This window comes from Grampus griseus (assembly GCF_964374135.1).
Source record: "Grampus griseus genome assembly, chromosome: 14".
NCBI lineage: Eukaryota > Metazoa > Chordata > Mammalia > Artiodactyla > Delphinidae > Grampus > Grampus griseus.
Window position 1 is genome coordinate 5,688,079 of NC_139008.1, and position 21,048 is coordinate 5,709,126.

The 21,048-nt window shown below is 48.3% G+C and overlaps 1 protein-coding gene across 1 annotated transcript in view; it reads left to right on the forward strand.

Annotated features, from left to right (window-relative positions):
* The window catches only part of TRRAP (transformation/transcription domain associated protein), a 110,846-nt gene extending 91,096 nt beyond the window's left edge, over positions 1 to 19,750 (forward strand). Inside the window, exons 66-73 of the mRNA XM_082669519.1 lie at positions 55 to 254; positions 1,068 to 1,329; positions 3,876 to 4,101; positions 4,943 to 5,160; positions 6,492 to 6,676; positions 16,504 to 16,707; positions 16,793 to 16,987; positions 18,739 to 19,750. Of these exons, the coding sequence (XP_082525645.1) occupies positions 55 to 254; positions 1,068 to 1,329; positions 3,876 to 4,101; positions 4,943 to 5,160; positions 6,492 to 6,676; positions 16,504 to 16,707; positions 16,793 to 16,987; positions 18,739 to 19,023 (1,775 nt within the window). The 3' untranslated portion in view covers positions 19,024 to 19,750. The remainder of the gene's footprint in view (positions 1 to 54; positions 255 to 1,067; positions 1,330 to 3,875; positions 4,102 to 4,942; positions 5,161 to 6,491; positions 6,677 to 16,503; positions 16,708 to 16,792; positions 16,988 to 18,738) is intronic.
* The last annotated feature ends 1,298 nt before the right edge of the window (positions 19,751 to 21,048 follow it).

Genomic DNA, 21,048 nt, shown 5'->3' on the forward strand with positions numbered 1-21,048 from the left:
CTCTCCCATCGGTCAGTTTGGCGCTGACATTGGCGTTGTGTGTGTTGCTCTCAGATTCTGGACAGCAGCAGCCAAGTTCAGTGGGTAACCAGTCCCATTCTGCATCAGATCCAGGGCCCATAAGAGCCACGGCCCCCATGTGGCGCTGCAGCCGAATCATGCACATGCAGCGGGAGCTGCACCCGACCCTGCTGTCTTCCCTGGAAGGCATCGTCGATCAGATGGTCTGGTTCCGGGAAAACTGGCACGAGGAGGTATGTGATGTGGTCTCGGGGGTGCTGGCATCCTGCGGAGGGGATGGATCGTTTGGAATGCTTTCATGGCCATGTTCTCTTGAGACTACCTGCCTGGTTGTGTATATGTTTGTTGTTGGATTGAACGGTGGAACAGCAAATACTTCAGGTCTGCACGCTAGCGCTGCCTTAATATTGGAAGCAGAAGACTTCAAAAGAAGATGAGATTGAGAAAGCCATTTCTGGCCTTAAAATGCTTATTTTGTTCGCGTGTATGAGCTTAATCACTGAAATGCCACCAGTGACCAGGGAGCAGCGGTGGTGTGGGCAGGGCTCACTCACTGGCCGCTCGTCTCCAGGAGCTGGGAGCTGGTTCTCAGGCCACAACCTTAGTGGCGGTGATAGAATAATCAGGCTTTGTTGCCCAGATATTTGTCTGGTTGGCCACAAGCCCCCTCGTTAGTACTGTGTTATTTTGTGTGTGTGCAGAGTACACTGAAGTGATCTGAAAATAGGTTTTTTTCCTTGGTTGCTCAACAGAAAGGTATGTGTATGATGCAAAAAGTGGGGTCTTGGGTCTTTTTTTTTTTTTTTTTTCTTTAAATGTTCAGGACAGTTGCTTCTCATTGTTAAGAACACAGCTCATGGCATGAGTGTCCGGGCGGCCCCCTGGTTCCGCACAGTCTGGTGCTGACGCCTGCTGTGCGCCAGGTGCCGAGAAGAGCTTTGTCAGTGGTGGGGCCGGGTGGGCGGGGCAGGTCCTTTTTGGTCGGTGGGTGGGTTGCTTGAATGGAGAGCTCTGTGTGCAAGCTGCCTCGGGTCTCTTTCCCCCAGGTTCTCAGGCAGCTCCAGCAGGGCCTGGCGAAGTGCTACTCTGTCGCATTTGAGAAAAGCGGAGCAGTGTCAGATGCCAAGATTACGCCCCATACTCTCAACTTCGTCAAGAAGCTGGTGAGCACGTTCGGGGTGGGTCTGGAGAACGTGTCCAACGTCTCGACCATGTTCTCCAGCGCGGCCTCCGAGTCCTTGGCCCGGCGCGCACAGGCCACTGCACAGGACCCTGTCTTCCAGAAGCTGAAGGGCCAGTTCACAACCGGTGAGTCCTGATCCAAGGGAGCTCCCACTCAACGTTTTTCCTCCATCTTAGCATCTAAGTTAACCACATCTGTTCGTTTTCATGAGCACAGTACCGGGCGAGCTGGTTAGACTGTGTTTAAAATACAGACTGGATCACAAGGAAACTGACATTCCCTGCCTGGGACTGCACGTCCTTCCCTCCTGTGAAAGGTCAAGGTTTCAGGGCCAGAGCACCGGGCTCCCTGTCAGGTTAGACACAGGGTTTTAGGACAGACCTGCTTCTGCTCCCCCGTCTCTCCTTCTGCTTGGTTTTCATGGGAAAACGCAACAGGGTAAGGTGAGGCAGTAAGACCCAACAGTGCAGGGCCCGAGGTGACAGGTAAGGTTCAGACCTGTAGTGGATTCTGGTGGCAAGATGATAAGGAGGTTGTGTTTCTAATCCTGTCCCCAGTTCAGGTTCATGCATTTCCCTAGACCCACAGGAGCCCCACCTCTTTCTGCATGATCTGAGGTGAACGGTCCAGTCTCCCTCAGCCCAAACCCTCATCTGTCGTAGGGACCCTCGTCCCCCCAGTGTACACACAGGCACAGCTGCATCCCCTGGAGCTCGTGCTTGTGTGGTCTGTCATCCTCTGAAAAAGAAAGAGTCTGAGATGAAAGTTTCATGGAAACCATCATATATTACTTGAAAGAAGTGATATTTAATGTATCTTTATTTTAAAATATCCAGATCATTAAATCAAATGTGGTCTGAAATAGAGAATTAGAAGTGGAACAAATCATCCAGATTCTGATGTGAAAAAAATGACAAACACTGAAACTTGAAAGGAGGACAGCTATGAGGCTCTGACCAGCCACAACGTGTAGCGAGTTTCAGATACTTAAATCAAGAGCTGTCCAACGCCTCTTGTCATGTGCCCCCAGGGAGGACCGTCTCTGGGTTTTAGCACTGTGTTCTGGTCTAGAAAGTGGAGGAGAGTTGTTCCTCCATCTCCAGCAACATTGAATGCATTGGGTACTAGCTCCAAGTCTTTAAGGAGGTAGAAGGGAGTTCAAAACAGTACATTAAATTTATCTCAGAGAAGACTTATTTACAAGCAAAAACTTATACCCAAGTGTTGATAGCCGCTTTATTTGTAATAGCTCTAAACTGAAGTCCACCCAAATGCCCCTCTAAGGAGAATGGATACACAACGTGTGGTATTTCCATACTCATGTAAAGCAAATAAAGAGGAGTTAACAGCAGCTTAGGTGGACCTCGAAGAAATTACGCTGGATGCAGAAAGCCAGCCTCAAAAGGATTCCTGCTGCACGCTGCTTAAGTATGAGACACTTGTGAGATAGCGTAATAATCAAGATGGAGGCCAGAGTAGTGGGAGCCAGGCGTCAGGGATGTGGGCGGGGAGGTGGCTGTGGCTCTGAGAGGCTTTGGGCGTCCTTGGTGATGGACGGTGAGCATCTTGGTCACGGTGCTGGTTTGGCGCTCCCTACATGGCATCTCACGGAGACACACATGCACGCGCGCACACACAGGACACATATCTGAATCAGCCCTGGGGGTTATGCCAATGCCTTGGTTTCGGAAAGGGGTGTGTGGCCCTCTCTGTACATTTCTTTTCACTCCTGTGAATCTATATTCATTTCAAAATAAAAGTTAACGAAAAGTAACAAACAAAAATCCATTACATGAATGTCAGCTTGGTAACACCTTCCTGATCCAGAGCTGAGAAGGAGCAGCCCCTGTGTGCAGCTGCCTGCGTCCTGGCTGGGTGGCCTCTGCCGTAGCTCTGCCGGGGAGCCTGGGTGGAAACCTGCCTCCTCGTGTTGGTGCATGGGGACCTCTCCAGCCACCCGCTTGTGTGAAGTCATGCTAGAGTTAAAGGGAAACCAGAGAAATGCTGTGAAAAAAAACCCCACACAATAAAAGTGCATTGACTTTCAGGGGCTTCCCTGGTGGCACAGTGGTTAAGAATCCACCTGCCAATGCAGGGGACACGGGTTTGAGCCCTGGTCCAAGAAGATCCCACATGCTGCGGAGCAACTAAGCCCGTGTGCCACAACTACTGAGCCTGTGTGCCACAAGTACTGAAGCCCGTGCGTCTGGAGCCTATGCTCCACCACAAGAGAAGCCACCACTATGAGAAACCCGTGCACTGCGACGAAGAGTAGCCCCCGCTTGCCGCAACTAGAGAAAGCCTGTATGCAGCAACGAAGACCCAACGCAGCCAAAAATAAATAAATAATGTAATTTTTTTTTAAAGTACATTGACTTTCATAAAACTGATGACCCTGTACACAATTGAGGTCACGCGTGGGCGTGATGATTAGAACTGCTGGAGTAGCCGGGTGCTGTGCTGAGGGCCTTAATGCGTGCTACCTTGTTTAACTTAATCCTTGAGGGTCCATGCTATTTATATCCGTCCTGTGACTTACAGTGCTTTGCTGCAGACTAGACGTGAGATGTGTCTGTTTCCTACCTGGGAGGTGCTTGAGCTGTGGTTTTTGTAGTGAATTAGAAATAGCCCAAATGACTAAAAATGTTTCTAATCATATTTTATTTTACAGATTTTGACTTCAGTGTTCCAGGTTCCATGAAGCTTCATAATCTTATTTCTAAACTGAAAAAGTGGATCAAAATTCTGGAGGCTAAAACCAAGCAACTTCCAAAATTCTTCCTCATAGAAGAAAAGTGCCGGTTTTTGAGCAATTTCTCAGCACAGACAGCTGAGGTAGAAATTCCTGGGGAATTTCTGATGCCAAAGCCGACACATTACTACATCAAGATCGCTCGGTGAGTGAGCCCGACCTGGCCCGGGATCACCAAAACCTTCCCCACAGACCCCCCAGGCAGACCTGGCCAGCGGGTCACATTGTAATTCCCTCCCCTCTGCACTCCTTCCCCCAAAACGGGAGAGGACACAGTGTTGCTCTAGGATATGAGTACCTTTAAAGGGTCTGGTCTAACCACTGGGTTCAGTGTCTTGTTTGAGTCAAGCTTTTGTTTGCTCTCAAAAGAACCCTTTCTGAATCCCCATGGAACTTGACAAAGTATAGTTTCGCAGTCTTCTGTAAACTCAAAGCACAGGATTCAAAAGAATCAGACAATGGTCAAATTTACCAGAGCGAAGCAAGTTGCATCTCATTTAAAATGTAAAGTGAGCTGTGAAGGGGCGACCCTTAATGGTCAGGTGTTTCCTCCAAACCTGACCCGTCCTGGCCGCCCCCTCCCCCTCCTGCCGTCAGCGTGCTCAGGCCCACGGCCCACGCTCGCTCCTCGGGCACCTGGTCCTCTGCCCCAGCGCCAGCCAGTGGGGCCCGTGCCGTCGTGGCTGCTGGACTCCTCTGGGCCGGTTAGCGCCCGTCTCTGGCTGCTGAGGCTGGACCCTCGGCGTGCCTGTTTGAAACTTCCAGCTTCGCCTTCTCTTCCTCCTCTCGTTTTCCCTCCGATACTGTGGCACGACTACCTTGTCGCAGTGAGGTGGGGTGTAAATGACAAACCGCCTCTGTCGTACAGTCTGTTTCCAGGGCGGTTCTGACAGCCGCTTCTGTACAGCTCCATTTTCTTCTCAAAGGAAAGGCTTGGAAGTTGCGGCTTGGGGCGTTGGTGTCTGATTGTCCACTCCTCCCGGCAGGTTTATGCCCCGGGTGGAGATTGTGCAGAAGCACAACACGGCAGCCAGGAGGCTGTACATCCGCGGGCACAACGGAAAGATCTACCCATACCTGGTCATGAACGACGCCTGCCTGACGGAGTCGCGGCGGGAGGAGCGCGTGCTGCAGCTGCTCCGCCTGCTCAACCCCTGCTTGGAAAAGAGGAAGGAAACCACCAAGAGGCACTTATTCTTCACAGGTACCAGCACGGCCCAGGGGCTGCACAGCGACACCCGGCACCGGCAGCCTGTGCCGTCTGTGTCAGCAGCTGCGAGTCTCTGAGCCCCGCCAGGTGGGGGCAGGCGGTAGGCTGAGGGCTGGTGCCTGCAGGGGCCCTGCTCCTGGAGGGAGGGGACACCTCCACCCCTGGGGCCTGAGGCTCCTCCCCGCAGGACGGGCGCCCAATGAGGACTTGTCTGGAGAAGGAGGCCCTGGGCCCGTGCACACGGCCCTCCTCACTTCCCCAGGAATCGTCCCAGGCTCTGGTGATGCCCAGCCGAGGTGAGGGCTTGTTGGGCGTGTGCTCACGGCACGTGGCAGTTTTTAAGTGCAGTCTCAGATCTGCTCCGGGACACAGCCTGCAGTGTGTGGGCACCGCCTGAGGTGCTGCCTGGGAGTCAAGGAGCCCCGGGCAGGCCACAGAAATCTCAGGCAGGCAGCAACCAGCAACGTTGAGTGAGGTCTTCCCAGAACCGAGTTGTCGTGGGTGAATTGTGAGTCTGTAGTAAGGGGTGTAGATGAGCTGCCCGTAATCCCACCCAGAGGAGGGAGCTATTGTTAACTTCAGCGTTAATCCCCAGTTTAGGAGCCCATTGCAACGCATATTATCTGGTCCTGTACGGAACTTTCTTCTGCTAGCTAAGTTGTGATCCAGCCTATTCTGACCTAAAATCTCTTGCTCTTAAGTTCAACATCCCCAAATAAGAAGTACATTTAAAAAAAAAAAAAAACAGGTCTGTAGAAAGCTGTGTGCATTTTCACACGAATGTAACGTGATCTACCGTGTTGGTCCCAGCTGTGCTAGTTGGTGTTCTTTGCTGCTTCCAAAGAAACAAGCTCCTGGTTAGCTCCAGGTGGTGGTCCGTGTATGTCCCCTGGAGTCCTGTAGGAATTTCTTCATGGGTTGAAGCCATGGCAACGGGCCAGTAGCCAAGCTTTAACTGGCGTTAGACTGAATCAACTCTCGATTAGAAGTCAGAGGCGTCGTGTGCCCACCGCCCCCCCCCCCCCCCCCCGCCCCGCAGCCTGGCAGACTTGGCTCAGAGCTGTGCTGCTCAGCTCCAGAGCACTTGGCGGCACAGCCTCCTTGTTCTTCTCGTGAGGTTGCCTAGTGAGGCCTTCCTGGTCACCTGTGCCTTAAACGCAGGTCACGGGCGGCTTGGGCTCCGGCCCTGCTAGACGGAGCCTCAGGCCGTGGGCTGAGGCCACCGCGCCGTGTGACCGCGCTCTCCCGGCTTCGCCCGCGCCTCTGCCCCAGCGCTGGCCTGTGAGCCCCGCTCTCATCTGCCCGTCTCTCCCCTCTCTCCTCAGTCCCGCGCGTGGTGGCCGTGTCCCCGCAGATGCGCCTGGTGGAGGACAACCCATCCTCACTCTCCCTGGTGGAGATCTACAAGCAGCGCTGTGCCAAGAAGGGCATCGAGCACGACAACCCCATCTCCCGCTACTATGACCGCCTGGCCACCGTGCAGGCGCGCGGGACACAGGCCAGCCACCAGGTGCGGGGGGGCCGGGGCCGGGCAGGGGGTCCAGTTGGACTGGTGAAGTGGCCGTGGGCCTTGGTGAAGGGGCATTTGCTGCAGACCATTTGTTGTAACAGGACAGAGAGGTACGTTTCGACCTTGCAGAGCCTCATAGTCCTTTACCTGCACTTGCAGAGAGGCCCAGATATCAGAATTTTAAGAGTAACTTCATGGCAGGTTCATTTGGCCAACAAACCAGGTCTAGGTGATGGGAGGCTGTCTCCCCACGTAGTGTTCACGTTTGTCTGGTTTGCTGCAGGGCCTTAAGGTGCCACACAGTCTCTGTACCACATGTACATTCTAAAATACAGAAAGTGGGGAACCCTGAAACACGTCGGGCTGGCTGTTTCTTTCGCCTAGGGTGGCAGCACAGTGCCCCCCGCCGAGTCCTGGACGGTTCTCGGCTGCACCTGTCAGGTGGACGAAGGTCCCTCTCCACCTGCAGGTTCCTGCCCTTGATGGATAGCAGGGCAGGGGTGGCCCCTGGATGAGAAAGTTTTATCCAGAATTGTCTGCGTCACCAAAAGGCATCTCTTTGGGCCATTCTCTGGATGCCTCTGGCGTCCTTCCTGTGTTTCCCGAGAGGGCCTCACGGTTTCTAGGAGAGACACCCTAGAGCTGGAAGCTGTGACTTGCCTCTGTTCTCCCGGGGACTGGTCTACATTAATCTGGGTCCCAGAGGACTTGGTTTAGGAGGATGGAGCCCACAGGTGCTCGTTTCACCCACCGCGGCAGTGCTCAGGGCACAGGGTCTTGTGTAAGCCTCCACCTTCTTGCCGGTAAAGCAGGTGGGATTCCTCTGTTCTGGTTGGCCTCTGTGGAGCATGGGCAGTTTTGGGGTGTTTGTGGGAGATGAATGGATTGGATTCTTCAGGCTGCATGTACCTTTCACAGTGTGGAAACCATCAACTCCTGTCTGCAAATACATGGCTACCTCAGAATGCCCTATCGCTTTGTAAAGATGGAGCTGATGACTGGTCCAGCGTAGAAACAGTGCTAGGGTCCTGCTGGGCCAGCTGGAGATGCTGACAATACAAATAATCCCAGCTTGGTTCCCTCTTCTTAGTCTTTGTCCCCTAGTTTGTTTTGTTATTAACTCTGCTGCTTCATCCTTTGTAGTTTTTTGTAACACCTTTGGGTATTATAATTGGGATATTATTCACATGCCATAAAATTTCCCCTTTAAGATGTACGATTTAGGGGCTTCCCTGGTGGCACAGTGGTTGAGAGTCTGCCTGCTGATGCAGGGGACACGGGTTTGTGCCCTGGTCCAGGAAGATCCCACATGCCGCGGAGCGGCTGGGCCCGTGAGCCATGGCCGCTGGGCCTGCGTGTCCGGAGCCTGTGCTCCGCAACGGGAGAGGCCACAACAGTGACAGGCCGGCGTACCGCAAAAAAAAAAAAAAAAAAAAAAGTGTACAATTTAATGTTTTCAGTATTCACAGAGTTAGTCATCACCACTATCTATCTTTAAAACATTGCATCACCCGAAAAAAACTTCATACCTGTTCCTAGTCACTCCCTATTCTTCTCTGTCCCCACCCCTGGTGACCACAGATCTTTCTGTCTCTGTGAATTTGCTTATTCTGGGTGCATCATGGGATCGGAATACAACATGTGGTCTTCAATGTGTGGCTTCTTTCATTGAGCGTGTTCTCAAGGTTATCTGTGTTGTAGCATGTGTCAGTAGTTTGTTTTCTTTATTGCTGATTATTCCCTTGTATAAATATAACACATTTAATTTATCTGTTCATGAGTTGATAGACTTTAGCTTGTTTATACTGTTATGATTAATGCTGCTGTGAACATTTGTGTACCTGTTTTTGTGCAGGCCTGTGTTTTCATTTCTCTTGGAGATATACCTAGGAGTAGAATTGCTGGGTTATATGGTGACTCTTATGTTTAACATTCTGATGAACTGCCAAACTGTTTTCCAAAGTGACCGCAATATATGAGGGTTCTAATTTCTCCACATTCTTAACAGTGCTTAGTCTGTCTTTTTGTCTTTTTGATTATAGCCATCCTAGTGGGTGTGAAGTACTAGCTCATTTTGGTTTGATAACCAGTGATGCTGAGTATTTTTTCATTTGCTAATTGGCTGTTTGCGTATTTTCTTTGGAGAAAAGTCTGTTCAGGTCCTTTGCTTGTTTTTAAATTGGGTGATTTGTCTTTTTATTGTTGATTCTAAGAATTCTTCATATGTTCTGGGTGTAAGTGACTTGGTACAGGTGACATCACCTTCTTGGCTGTGTATCGGCCATGTTGTCCTGCTTCTTTTCATGCCTCATAACTTTCTATTGAAAACTGATGTTTTGGGTAATATAATGTGGCAACTCTAGAAATCACATCCTTCCCCCCAAGGTTCGTTGTTGTTGCTGTTTGTTTTAGTGACTTTCCTGGGCTGATTCTCTCCAGGATGCCATTGAGGAATATCCAAAACCAAACTCATCAACTCTCCCTAGAGGACGTAACCACTCCTCACACAAGTGCAGCCACTGAGGTGTCTCCTCAGTTAGCCCAGTGGCCAGCCAGTGATTTACAGAGATATTCTTTTTTTTTTTGAATTTTTGAATTTTATTTATTTTTTTATACAGCAGGTTCTTATGAGTTATCCATTATATATATATATTAGTGTATATATGTCAATCCCAATCTCCCAATTCATCACACCCCCACCCCCACCATTTTCCACCCTCGGTGTCCATACATTTGTTCTCTGCATCTGTGTCTCTGTTTCTGCCCTGCAAACCGGTTCATCTGTACCATTTTTCTAGGTTCCACATAAATGCGTTAATATACGATATTTGTTTTTCTCTTTCTGACTTTCTTCACTCTGGATGACAGTCTCTAGATTCATCCACATCTCTACAAATGACCCAATTTCATTCCTTTTTATGGCTGAGTAATATTCCATTGTATGTGTGTACCACATCTTCTTTATCCATTCATCTGTCGATGGGCATTTAGGTTGCTTCCATGGCCTGGCTATTGTAAATAGTGCTGCAGTGAACATTGGGGTGCATGTGTCTTTTTGAATTATGGTTTTCTCTGGGTATATGCCCAGTAGTGGGATTGCTGGGTCATATGGTAATTCTATGTTTAGTTTTTTAAGGAACATCCATACTGTTCTCCGTAGTGGCTGTATCAATTTACATTCCCACCAGCAGTGCAAGAGGGTTCCCTTTTCTCCACACCCTCTCCAACATTTGTTGTTTGTAGATTTTCTGATGATGCCCATTCTAACTGGTGTGAAGTGATAACTTATTGTAGTTTTGATTTGCATTTCTCTAATAATTAGTGATGTTGAGCAGCTTTTCATGTGCTTCTTGGCCATCTGTATGTCTTCTTTGGAGAAATGTCTATTTAGGTCTTCTGCCCATTTTTGGATTGGGTTGTTTGTTTTTTCTAATATTGAGTTGCATGAGCTGTTTATATATTCTGGAGATTAATCCTTTGTCCATTGATTTGTTTGCAACTATTCTCATTCTGAGGGTTGTCTTTTCGTCTTGTTTGTGGTTTCCTTTGCTGTGCAAAAGCTTTTAAGTTTCATTAGGTCCCACTTGTTTATTTTTGGTTTTATTTCCATTACTCTAGGAGGTGGATCAAAAAAGATCTTGCTGTGATTTATGTCAAAGAGTGTTCGTCCTATGTTTTCCTCTAAGAGTTTTATAGTGTCCGGTATTACATTTAGGTCTGTAATCCATTCTGAGTTTATTTTTGTGTGTGACGTTAGGGAGTGTTCTAATTTCATTCTTTTACATGTAGCTGTCCAATTTTCCCAGCACCACTTATTGAAGAGGATGTCTTTTCTCCATTGTATATCGTTGCCTTCTTTCTCATAGATTAGTTGACCGTAGGTGCGTGGGCTTTCTATCTTGTTCCATTGATCTATATTTCTGTTTTTGTGCCAGTTCCATATTGTCTTGATTACTGTAGCTTTGTAGTATAGTCTGAAGTCAGGGAGTCTTAATTCCTCCAGCTCGGCTTTTTTCCTTCAAGACTGCTTTGGCTATTCAGGGTCTTTTGTGTCTCCATACAAATTTTAAGATTTTTTGTCCTAGTTCTGTAAAAACTGCCATTGGTAATTTGATAGGGAGTGCTTTGAACCTGTAGATTGCTTTGGGTAGTATAGTCATTTTTGTAATATTGATTCTTCCAATCCAAGAACATGGTATATCTCTCCATCTGTTGGAATCATCTTTAATTTCTTTCATCAGTGTCTTACAGTTTTCTGCATATAGGTCTTTTGTCTCCCTGGGTAGGTTTATTCCTGGGTATTTTATTCTTTTTGTTGCAGTGGTAAATGGGAGTGTTTCCTTAATTTCTCTTTCAGATTTTTCATCATTAGTATACAGGAATGCAAGAGATTTCTGTGCATTAATTTTGTATCCTGCAACTTAACCGACTTCATTGATTAGCTCTAGTAGTTTTTTGGTGGCATCTTTAGGATTCTCTACGTATAGTATCATGTCATCTGCAAACGGTGACAGTTTTACTTCTTTTCCAATTTGTATTTCTTTTTCTTCTCTGATTGCTGTGGCTAGGACCTCCAAAACTATGTTGAATAATAGTGGTGAGAGTGGACATCTTTGTCTTGTTCCTGATCTTAGAGGAAATGCTTTCTGTTTTTCACCATTGAGAATGATGTTTGCTGTGGGTTTGTCATATATGGCCTTTATTATGTTGAGGTAGGTTCCCTCTATGCCCAATTTCTAGAGAGTTTTTATCATAAATAGGTATTGAATTTTGTCAGAAGCTTTTTCTGCATCTATTGAGATGATCATATGGTTTGTATCACATTGATTGATTTGCGTAAATTGAAGAATCCTTGCATCCCTGGGATAAATCCCACTTGATCATGGTGTGTGATCCTTTTAATGTGTTGTTGGATTCTGTTTGCTAGTATTTTGTTGAGGATTTTTGCATCTATATTCATCAGTGATACTGGTCTGCAATTTTCTTTTTTTGTAGTATCTTTGTCTGGTTTTGGTATCAGGGGGATGGTGGCCTCGTAGACTGAGTTTGGGAGTGTTCCTTCCTCTGCAATTTTTTGGAAGAGTTTGAGAAGGATGGGTGTTAGCTCTTCTCTAAATGTTTGATAGAATTCACCTGTGAAGCCATCTGGTCCTGGACTTTTGTTTGTTGGAAGATTTTTAATCACAGTTTCAATTTCATTACTTGTGATTGGTCTGTTCCTATTTTCTGTTTCTTGCTGGTTCAGTCTTGGAAGGTTGTACCTTTCTAAGAATTTGTCCATTTCTTCCAGGTTGTCCATTTTATTGGCATAGAGTTGCTTGTAGTAGTCTCTTAGGATGCTTTGTATTTCTGTGGTGTCTGTTGTAACTTCTCCTTTTCATTTCTAATTTTATTGATTTGAGTCCTCTCCCTCTTTTTCTTGATGAGTCTGGCTAATGGTTTATCAATTTTGTTTATCTTCTCAAAGAACCAGCTTTTAGTTTTATTGATCTTTGCTAATGTTTTCTTTGTTTCTATTTCATTTATTTCTGCTCTTATCTTTATGATTTCTTGCCTTCTGCTAACTTTGGGTTTTGTTTGTTCTTTCTCTAGTTCTTCAGGTGTAAGGTTAGATTGTTTATTTGGGATTTTTCTTGTTACTTGAGGTAGACTTGTATAGCTATAAACTTCGCTCTTAGAGCTGCTTTTGCTGCATCCCATAGGTGTTGGATCATCGTGTTTTCATTGTCATTTGTCTGTAGGTATTTTTTGATTTCTTCAGTGATCTCTTGGTTATTTAGTAACGTATTGTTTAGCCTCCATGTGTTTGTGTTTTTTACGTTTTTTTCCTTGTGATTCATTTCTAATCTCATAGTGTTGTGGTCAGAAAAGATGCTTGATATGATTTCAGTTTTCTTAAATTTACTGAGTCTTGATTTGTGACCCAAGATGTGATCTATCCTGGAGAATGTTCCATGTTCACTTGAGAAGAAAGTGTAATCTGTTTTTGGATGGAATGTCCTATAAATATCAATTAAATCTGTCTGGTTTATTGTGTCATTTGAAGCTTGTGTTTCCTTATTTATTTTCTGTTTGGATGATCTGTCCCTTGGTGTAAGTGAGGTGTTAAAGTCCCCCACTATTATTGTGTTACTGTCGATTTCCGCTTTTATAGCTGTTAGCAGTTGCCTTATGTATTGAGGTGTTCCTATGTTGGGTGCATATATATTTATAATTGTTATATCTTCTTCTTGGATTGATCCCTTGATCATTATGTAGTGTCCTTCCTTGTCTCTTGTAACATTCTTTATTTTAAAGTCTATTTTATCTGATATGAGTATTGCTACTCCAGCTTTCTTTTGATTTCCATTTGCATGGAATATCTTTTTCCATCCCCTCACTTTCAGTCTGAATGTGTCCCTAGGTCTGAAGTGGGTCTCTTGTAGACAGCATATATGGGTCTTGTTTTTGTATCCTTTCAGCAAGCCTGTGTCTTTTGGTTGGAGCATTTAATCCATTCACGTTTAAGGTAATTATCGATATGTATGTTCCTATGACCATTTTCTTAATTGTTTTGGGTTACTTTTGTAGGTCCTTTTCTTCTCTTGTGTTTCCCACTTAGAGAAGTTCCTTTAGCATTTGTTGTAGAGCTGGTTTGGTGGTGCTGAATTCTCTTAGCTTTTGCTTGTCTGTAAAGCTTTTGATGTCTCCATCGAATCTGAATGAGATCCTTGCTGGGTAGAGTAATCTTGGTTGTAGGTTCTTCCCTTTCATCACTTTAAATATGTCATGCCACTCCCTTCTGGCTTGTAGAGTTTCTGCTGAGAAATCAGCTGTTAACCTTATGGGAGTTCCCCTGTATGTTATTTGTCGTTTTTCCCTTGCTGCTTTCAGTAATTTTTCATTGTCTTTAATTTTTGCCAATTTGATTACTAGGTGTCTTGGCGTGTTTCTCCTTGGGTTTATCCTGTATGGGACTCTCTGACCTTCCTGGACTTGGGTGGCTATTTCCTTTCCCATCCTAGGGAAGTTTTCGACTATAGTCTCTTCAAATATTTTCTCGGGTCCTTTATCTTTCTCTTCTCCTTCTGGGACCCCTGTAATGCGAATATTGTTGGGTTTAATGTCCCAGAGATGTCTTAGGCTGTCTTCATTTCTTTTCATTCTTTTTTCTTTATTCTGTTCCACAGCAGTGAATTTCACCATTCTGTCTCCCAAGTCACTTATCTGTTCTTCTGCCTCAGTTATTCTATTATTGATTCCTTCTAGTGTAGTTTTCATTTCAGTTATTGTATTGTTCCTCTCTGTTTGTTTGTTCTAAATTCTTCTAGGTCTTTGTTATACATTTCTTGCATCTTCTCGATCTTTGCCTCCATTCTTTTTCCGAGGTCCTGGATCATCTTCACTATCATTATTCTGAATTCTTTTTCTGGAAGGTTGCCTATCTCCACTTCATTTAGTTGTTTTTCTGGGGTTTTATCTTGTTCCTTCATCTGGTACATAGCCCTCTGCCTTTTCATCTTGTTTATCTTTCTGTGAATGTGGTTTTTGTTCCACAGGCTGCAGGACTGTAGTTCTTCTTGCTTCTGCTGTCTGCCCTCTGGTGGATGAGGCTATCTAAGAGGCTTGTGCAAGTTTCCTGATGGGAGGGACTGGTGGTGGGTAGAGCTGGCTGTTGCTCTGGTGGTCTGAGCTCAATAAAACTTTAATCCCCTTGTCTGCTGATGGGTGGGGCTGTGTTCCCTCCCTGTTGGTTGTTTGGCCTGAGGCGACCCAGTACTGGAGCCTACCTGGACTCTTTCTCGTGGGGCTAATGGCGGACTCTGGGAGGGCTCACGCCAAGGAGTACTTCCCAAAACTTCTGCTGCCAGTGTCCTTGTCCTCAAGGTGAGACACAGTCACCCCCCACCTCTGCAGGAGACCCTCCAACACTAGCAGGTAGGTCTGGTTCAGTCTCCTATGGGGTCACTGCTCCTTCCCCTGGGTCCCAGTGCACACATTGCTTTGTGTGTGCCCTCCAAGAGTGGAGTCTCTGTTTCCCCCAGACGTGTCGAAGTCCTGCAATCAAATCCCGCTAGCCTTCAAAGTCTGATTCTCTAGGAATTCTTCCTCCCGTTGTCAGACCCCCAGGTTGGGAAGCCTGCCGTGGGGCTCAGAACCTTCACTCCAGTGGGTGGACTTCTGTGGTATAAGTGTTCTCCAGTCTGTGAGTCACCCACCCAGCAGTTATGAGATTTGATTTTACTGTGATTGCGCCCCTCCTACCGTCTCATTGTGGCTTCTCCTTTGTCTTTGGACGTGGGGTATCTTTTCTGGTGAGTTCCAGTGTCTTCCTGTCGGTGATCGTTCAGCAGTTAGTTGTGATTCTGGTGCTCTCACAAGAGGGAGTGAGAGCATGTCCTTCTACTCTGCCATCTTGAACCAATCACATACAGAGATTTTCTTAAATGCCTTGAATCAATAAGTTTTCGGCCTTTTTTGAGGGCCCCTGTGTGTGTGTCTGTGTGTGTGTATGGGGGGTAGCTCACAACCCTGCTGTAGCCTTCACCGCCTGCTTGTGCAGAATCTCGCCGTCAACCAGAAGTGAGAGCGTGGGCCTTCTGAGGTTTCTCATGAGCATGAGGCTGGCCTTCAGGGTTCCCAGGAATGTGGTGGAGCTTTTCAAAGCCCCCACGTCGTCTCACTCCCCAGCTTGTCCCTGGTCTGGCCGCCCTCTTGTGTGCTCTGAGTTCAAACAGACAAGCCCAGTAAATGGGGGTTTTTTTTCCAGAGGCTGCCGACAGGTCACCAGTGACCATCCTCTGGGGATCAGGCCTTTCTGGGGTCACCACACCGATTCTGCCCACTCCAGTGGCTGTTAGCCTACTTGTTTTTACAGCTACCGAGGATACAAGGCTGTTGGTTTTCAGGGCCACTGTGGAGCTGGGGAGGAAGGGATGGGAATAGGACAATTAAACTGCCACGAAGCTCACTGTTCTCACCAAGATTCAGCCTTCTTTTTCTTGAATAAAAGTTGCTCAGATTGTCGCAAGCCTTTAATTTCCAGAGTTGTGGAAAAGTTTGTTTTGATGGGTTTTGGCAGTGTTCTCATTGCATTTACGGAGCAGTAGATTTTGGAAGTCCTCACTCTGCTATCTCAGAAGGGCTTCTTTCCATTTTGCTGATGAAGCGAACAGAAACAACGCGTGATTGGAAGTCTGCGTGGTTCTTGGTTGCTCACGGCCTGCATACTAGTGGTTTTCCAGAGCACGTGGGTGTGGCTTAGCCCAGAAGAGACCTGTATACCTTTACCAGTTGGTCTAACGGGAGCCAGCTTAACTCAACAAACTCTTTTTTGAGACCATCTCTTAAGTATGTGATGTTTGAAACAGTATCGTGAGTCTTCCAGTGTAGAATTCAGTTTAAAGTGTTGTGTAACATCTAATCTCGTTTTAAGACTAGCTCCTTCAGTTTATAAAACTTTTGTCTTTAATATTCTTGGTTACGAAGTATCCAGCTATTCTTTTGATCTTCTGTTCATCGGCCTGGTATATTCTGTGGTTGGTGAGTTACAGTATTCAGCTAATTACCTAAATTCTTGGTGAAACATCATTACACATCATGCAGCTGAGACTTTTATTCACGGAGCTCCATTGTTGCTTCGGGCATAAGACATGGAACCTCGGAGGGAAATTGACCAATTTTGTGCATCCTCATGATTGGTCAAATGACACTGCGTATGCATTTGTCAGCAGAGTTCACTCAAGTGGTGCTAAGCAAGAAAGAAATTACAGTATGAGAGTTTTCTTTTTGAAGGAAAAAAGTAAGTGAATTTGATGGAAGAGTCATGGAGTGATGTGTCATTTCAGGTCCTTCGAGACATCCTCAAGGAAGTTCAGAGCAACATGGTGCCACGCAGCATGCTTAAGGAGTGGGCTCTGCACACCTTCCCCAACGCCACCGACTACTGGACCTTCCGGAAGATGTTCACCATCCAGCTTGCACTCATCGGCTTTGCGGAGTTCGTCTTGCATCTCAATAGACTCAACCCCGAGATGCTGCAGATCGCTCAGGTAACCTGATGTGAGCGGCCAGCCCTCCTGTAGAATCTGCGTCCTACTGTTTTAAGTTTCTGAAGCGTCTCCTTCTGAACTTTAGGACACCGGCAAACTGAACGTGGCCTACTTTCGATTTGATATAAACGATGCAACTGGAGACTTAGATGCCAACCGTCCTGTCCCTTTTCGCCTCACACCCAACATATCTGAGTTTCTGACCACCATCGGTGTCTCTGGCCCGTTGACCGCATCCATGATCGCCGTCGCCCGGTGCTTTGCCCAGCCCAACTTCAAGGTAGGTAAGGGGTCGTCTTGTGAGGAGCACAGACTGGGTAACTCTGCACGTGGTGGGCTCACAGGAGCCCCTGATCTGCAGACAAGGCAGGAGGAGGGAAGAGCATTCACAGCACATTCACTGGGGAAAAGGGGTTTAAAATGTTCTCTGTCCATGAGTGTTTAGGATGCTGAACCCAGTTTACAAAGAGCAATCTAGAAGCCTCTATTGGATAATTTCCCCAGCTACTACCTCTGTGTGTCAGTTTTGTTTACTCCATTTTATAGCTACCTTCAGTTTCTCATTTTGCAAACCTTTCTGCTTAAGGGGGCAGGTGTGTCCGTGTTGGATGGCTCCTGTCTTACTGGGGCTACGGTGACGGGCCCTAAACAGACATGACACGTGAGGCAAATAGTGAACCCCCATGAGATGCCACGTGGCAGATGCCCTTGGCCATGCCAGGGCTGTGACACTCTGTGCCCGGCACTGTGCTCGGGGAGGACAGACAGGGATTCAAATCCAGTTCATTCTCACCCTGATCCTGTCTCTCCACAGTTGGGGACGGAACACAATTTATTTTTTCTTTTAATTTCTGAGACCAGCTGTATTACTATTGGTTTGTTTATTGTTTTCCCAGATAAGCAGTTTGTGTCTAGAGAAGGCTGCAGACACCAGTTGCTTTTGCAAAACACTTACATAGAACAGGTTTTACATTATGGAATAATCTCTTAACTGTGAACCAGAACTTTGCTCTTTTTAATCTTCGGTTGCACATGCCCATCAGTGTGGGGTGCTGCTGTGGGATATAGTGATGAGCTGTTATGAACATGAGTGAGAACAAAGAGCCCACGATTCCTTCTTGAGAAAGGAGTCTGCTCTGATGCAGGGAACAGCAGTGCACTTCTATCCACTTTGGCTTACGGCTTCAAATATGAACTTCTCGTTTGTTTCCAGAACAATTGTTTCTATGCAATCAGGGTAATTCTTAGAGTGGCATTTAATTGAAAACTTTAGAAAGAGTGAAGAAGGCCCTCCATATATTAAAGACCTGTTACGACTTGGAAAAACACTGGGAGTTACTCTGCACAGTCTGAGCTGGTGTAGACGGGAGGGAACTGGGCCTTCTCCAAACTCTGGGCCCAAATGTAGTGACTGCCTTTACGTTCGGCTAATACAGAGACCATGCTGTGTGGGAATCTCCTTTAATAACACCTTCTGTTGGGGCCAAGTAACACAGAATAAAACCCTCAGCATGTCAGTCGAAGTTACTTTAAAGCAGCCCTGGTGCCTCACGAAGCTCCCGCGTCCTTTGATGGTGACGATGGGCTGAGGTCCCATGTTGTGGTTCAGGAGGACCTGTGCACGGTGTGCCCGTCGTGGGAACGCCATCTTGTCGGTGATGTCAGTGCCACCGCTGGCCTCTGGGTCCCCGGCCCTTCTCCAGTCCCCTCCCCCGGGTGCTTCTCACCTTCCTGCTGCAGCCACCACCTCCCCACCCTGTGGACCCAGTTCCCACACCCTGACCCCAGGGGGAGCGGCAGCCGCTGGCCCCTCCCTCCCTCCCCTCCCTCCCTCTTTCTTCAGCTTAGAATCCACGGGGTGACATCACGCGTGTCTGGCTGTGGTGGCCCCACCAGCGTGCCTGTGGCACCTGGCCCCGGGTGCTGAGGCTGATGGCCCGTCGGCCGCCATGGCTGAGCCCCTCACTTGGGGAGCCGCCCTCGGGGCTGTTGTTGGTTAAGCGCGGACCGTTCTGTTCTCTCCCCACCCAGGTGGACGGCATCCTGAAAACCGTGCTTCGGGACGAGATCATCGCTTGGCACAAAAAGACGCAGGAGGACACGTCATCTCCTCTGTCAGCTGCCGGGCAGCCCGAGAACATGGACAGCCAGCAGCTGGTTTCCCTCGTCCAGAAGGCCGTCACGGCCATCATGACCCGCCTGCACAACCTTGCCCAGTTCGAGGGCGGGGAGAGCAAAGTGAACACCCTGGTGGCCGCCGCCAACAGCCTGGACAACCTGTGCCGCATGGACCCCGCCTGGCACCCCTGGCTGTGAGCGCGGCTGCGGCTGGCCGGGAGGGCGGTTGCTCGCCTGACAGTTGGAGGGGGACGAGCATCAGGAAGGTGAGGCCGTTCGAGGGGGGAGCTGAGACTTACCCCCAGCTTTTCAAGTAAAGACGCCAGGGTTCCCTCGTGCAGAATTTATGAATTCTTTTTTACTGAGTTCCTCCCTCCGTGTGAATGTACAGATTGAACTGTAGAAAACGCTTCTGTGTCGTCATTTTTAACTTTCAGAAGTTACACTTCCCAGGAGCTTCGTGCTTTTGTACAGAACTTCGTAACAAGTGTACAGAAAACCCACTTAGTTGGAGAACAGGAAATTACGAACGAACTGTGTTGGATTTTCTCTGAGCACAAACTTTTACGCTGTACGTAACCAGCCTCGGGAGCCTCACTGAGCAGCCGACTGGATGGACGAGGCCCGGGGCCCCAAGGGCCGCCCACTTCCCCTGCGTTCAGAGTCGGATTCCTCTGGGGAAGCAGAACTGCAGAGCTGGCGGAGAACCTTGCTCTACAGGCTGGCTCTCTGGATGTCTTCTAGACATTTGCTGTCACTGTACTTGGAAGAAAGGAACACTTTTTCCTTCTTAATTTAGAAAGAAACAACGAAGTTTTGTTCGTTAACTCCAGTCTGTTATGTTCACATTTTTATAAATATGAGCCTTGAGAATGTTCTATATGAATTTGTACAGTGTGATTTTTTTTAGAATAAATATTTTATAAAAGGATGAGTTGTTTCCGTGAGGTGTTCCCTCTGCCCCTCAGGGCCCCAGGCCAGCGCGGCCTGTGCCCCAGTGTGGCTCCACGGTGACGGTCACGTGCGTCCAGGCAGGGTCTCGGCTGGGACTTGGGTCTGAACCACTCGGCGTGTGCTGTGATGCTGACCAGAAGTGCTGGTCCCGACTGATGGCGTCAGGGATGCCCAGGGATCTGGTTCCTTCAGCTGTGTTCACGTGTTTCAGGGCTGCTGCTGTGTAACCTGTGTGCGAAGGGGAGACGCCCAGAGGCCTCATCCTGGACCTGCGTCCCCGGCGGGGCTGTTCCCGGTGCCTGGAGCCCCACGCCTCGCCTCAGCTCCACCAGCTCGTTGGCCTTCAGCCCCTCCACCGGCACCACAGGTACGGAGTGAACCAAGCAGCAGAGCCCTGCCCTGGAAAACACTGGAGGGACGGTTCCCCAGCACAGGCCGTGCTGTCAGCAGGACGAGAAACTGAGGCAGAACGGAGGAAGGGGGTGTGACTTTAAAATTACGATTCTGAATTTAGAAGGACTCGCCCCTTTGGGAAGTGTACCACATGTGCAGTGAGGAGGACAGCCTCTGAACAGCTCAGGGCCCAGACAGCAAGGCCCCCTCGGGGTCGGGGCCCTCGACCCCGAGGCCTGCCCTGTACCCCAGTGTCCCAGGCTAGCACAGGGTGAAGCCTGCAGCTGAGTTCACCCAAACCTCACCACAAGTCCAGTCCAGGGGGCGTAAACAAACGTGCTAGAAGCAGCGAAAGCTTGAGACTGTGGTGGCGCTGGGTTAGGACTGGGGTGCCAGCGCATTTGGGGTGGGTGGGACCGATGGCTACAACTTGAGGTCACCGTGCTGGTCTCCAGTCCTGGGAAACAGGTGGGCCCACAGCCCCTCCACTGCACAGAGAGGTGCAGCTCAGGGTGAGCAGCTCCTCCACGGTCCAGAGTCCCAGAGCCAGTCGTGGAGGAACGGCCTAAACCTCATCCAGCTTGACTCTGGCCCCCGAGGCTACACCCTAGAGCATGGATGGAGGCTGAGGGGCCGGGTTTTGCCCAATTGACTGGACTCTCCCATTCTTTCTTTTTTTTTTAATTCATAAATTTATTTTTTTGTCTGTGTCGGGTCTTCGTTGCCACGCGCGGGCTTTCTCTAGTTGCAGCGAGTGGGGGCTACTCTTCGTTGTGGTGCGCGGGCTTCTCACTGCGGTGGCTTCTCTTGTGGAGCACGGGCTCTAGGTGCATGGGCTTCAGTAGTTGCAGCACACAGGCTCAGTAGTTGTGGCTC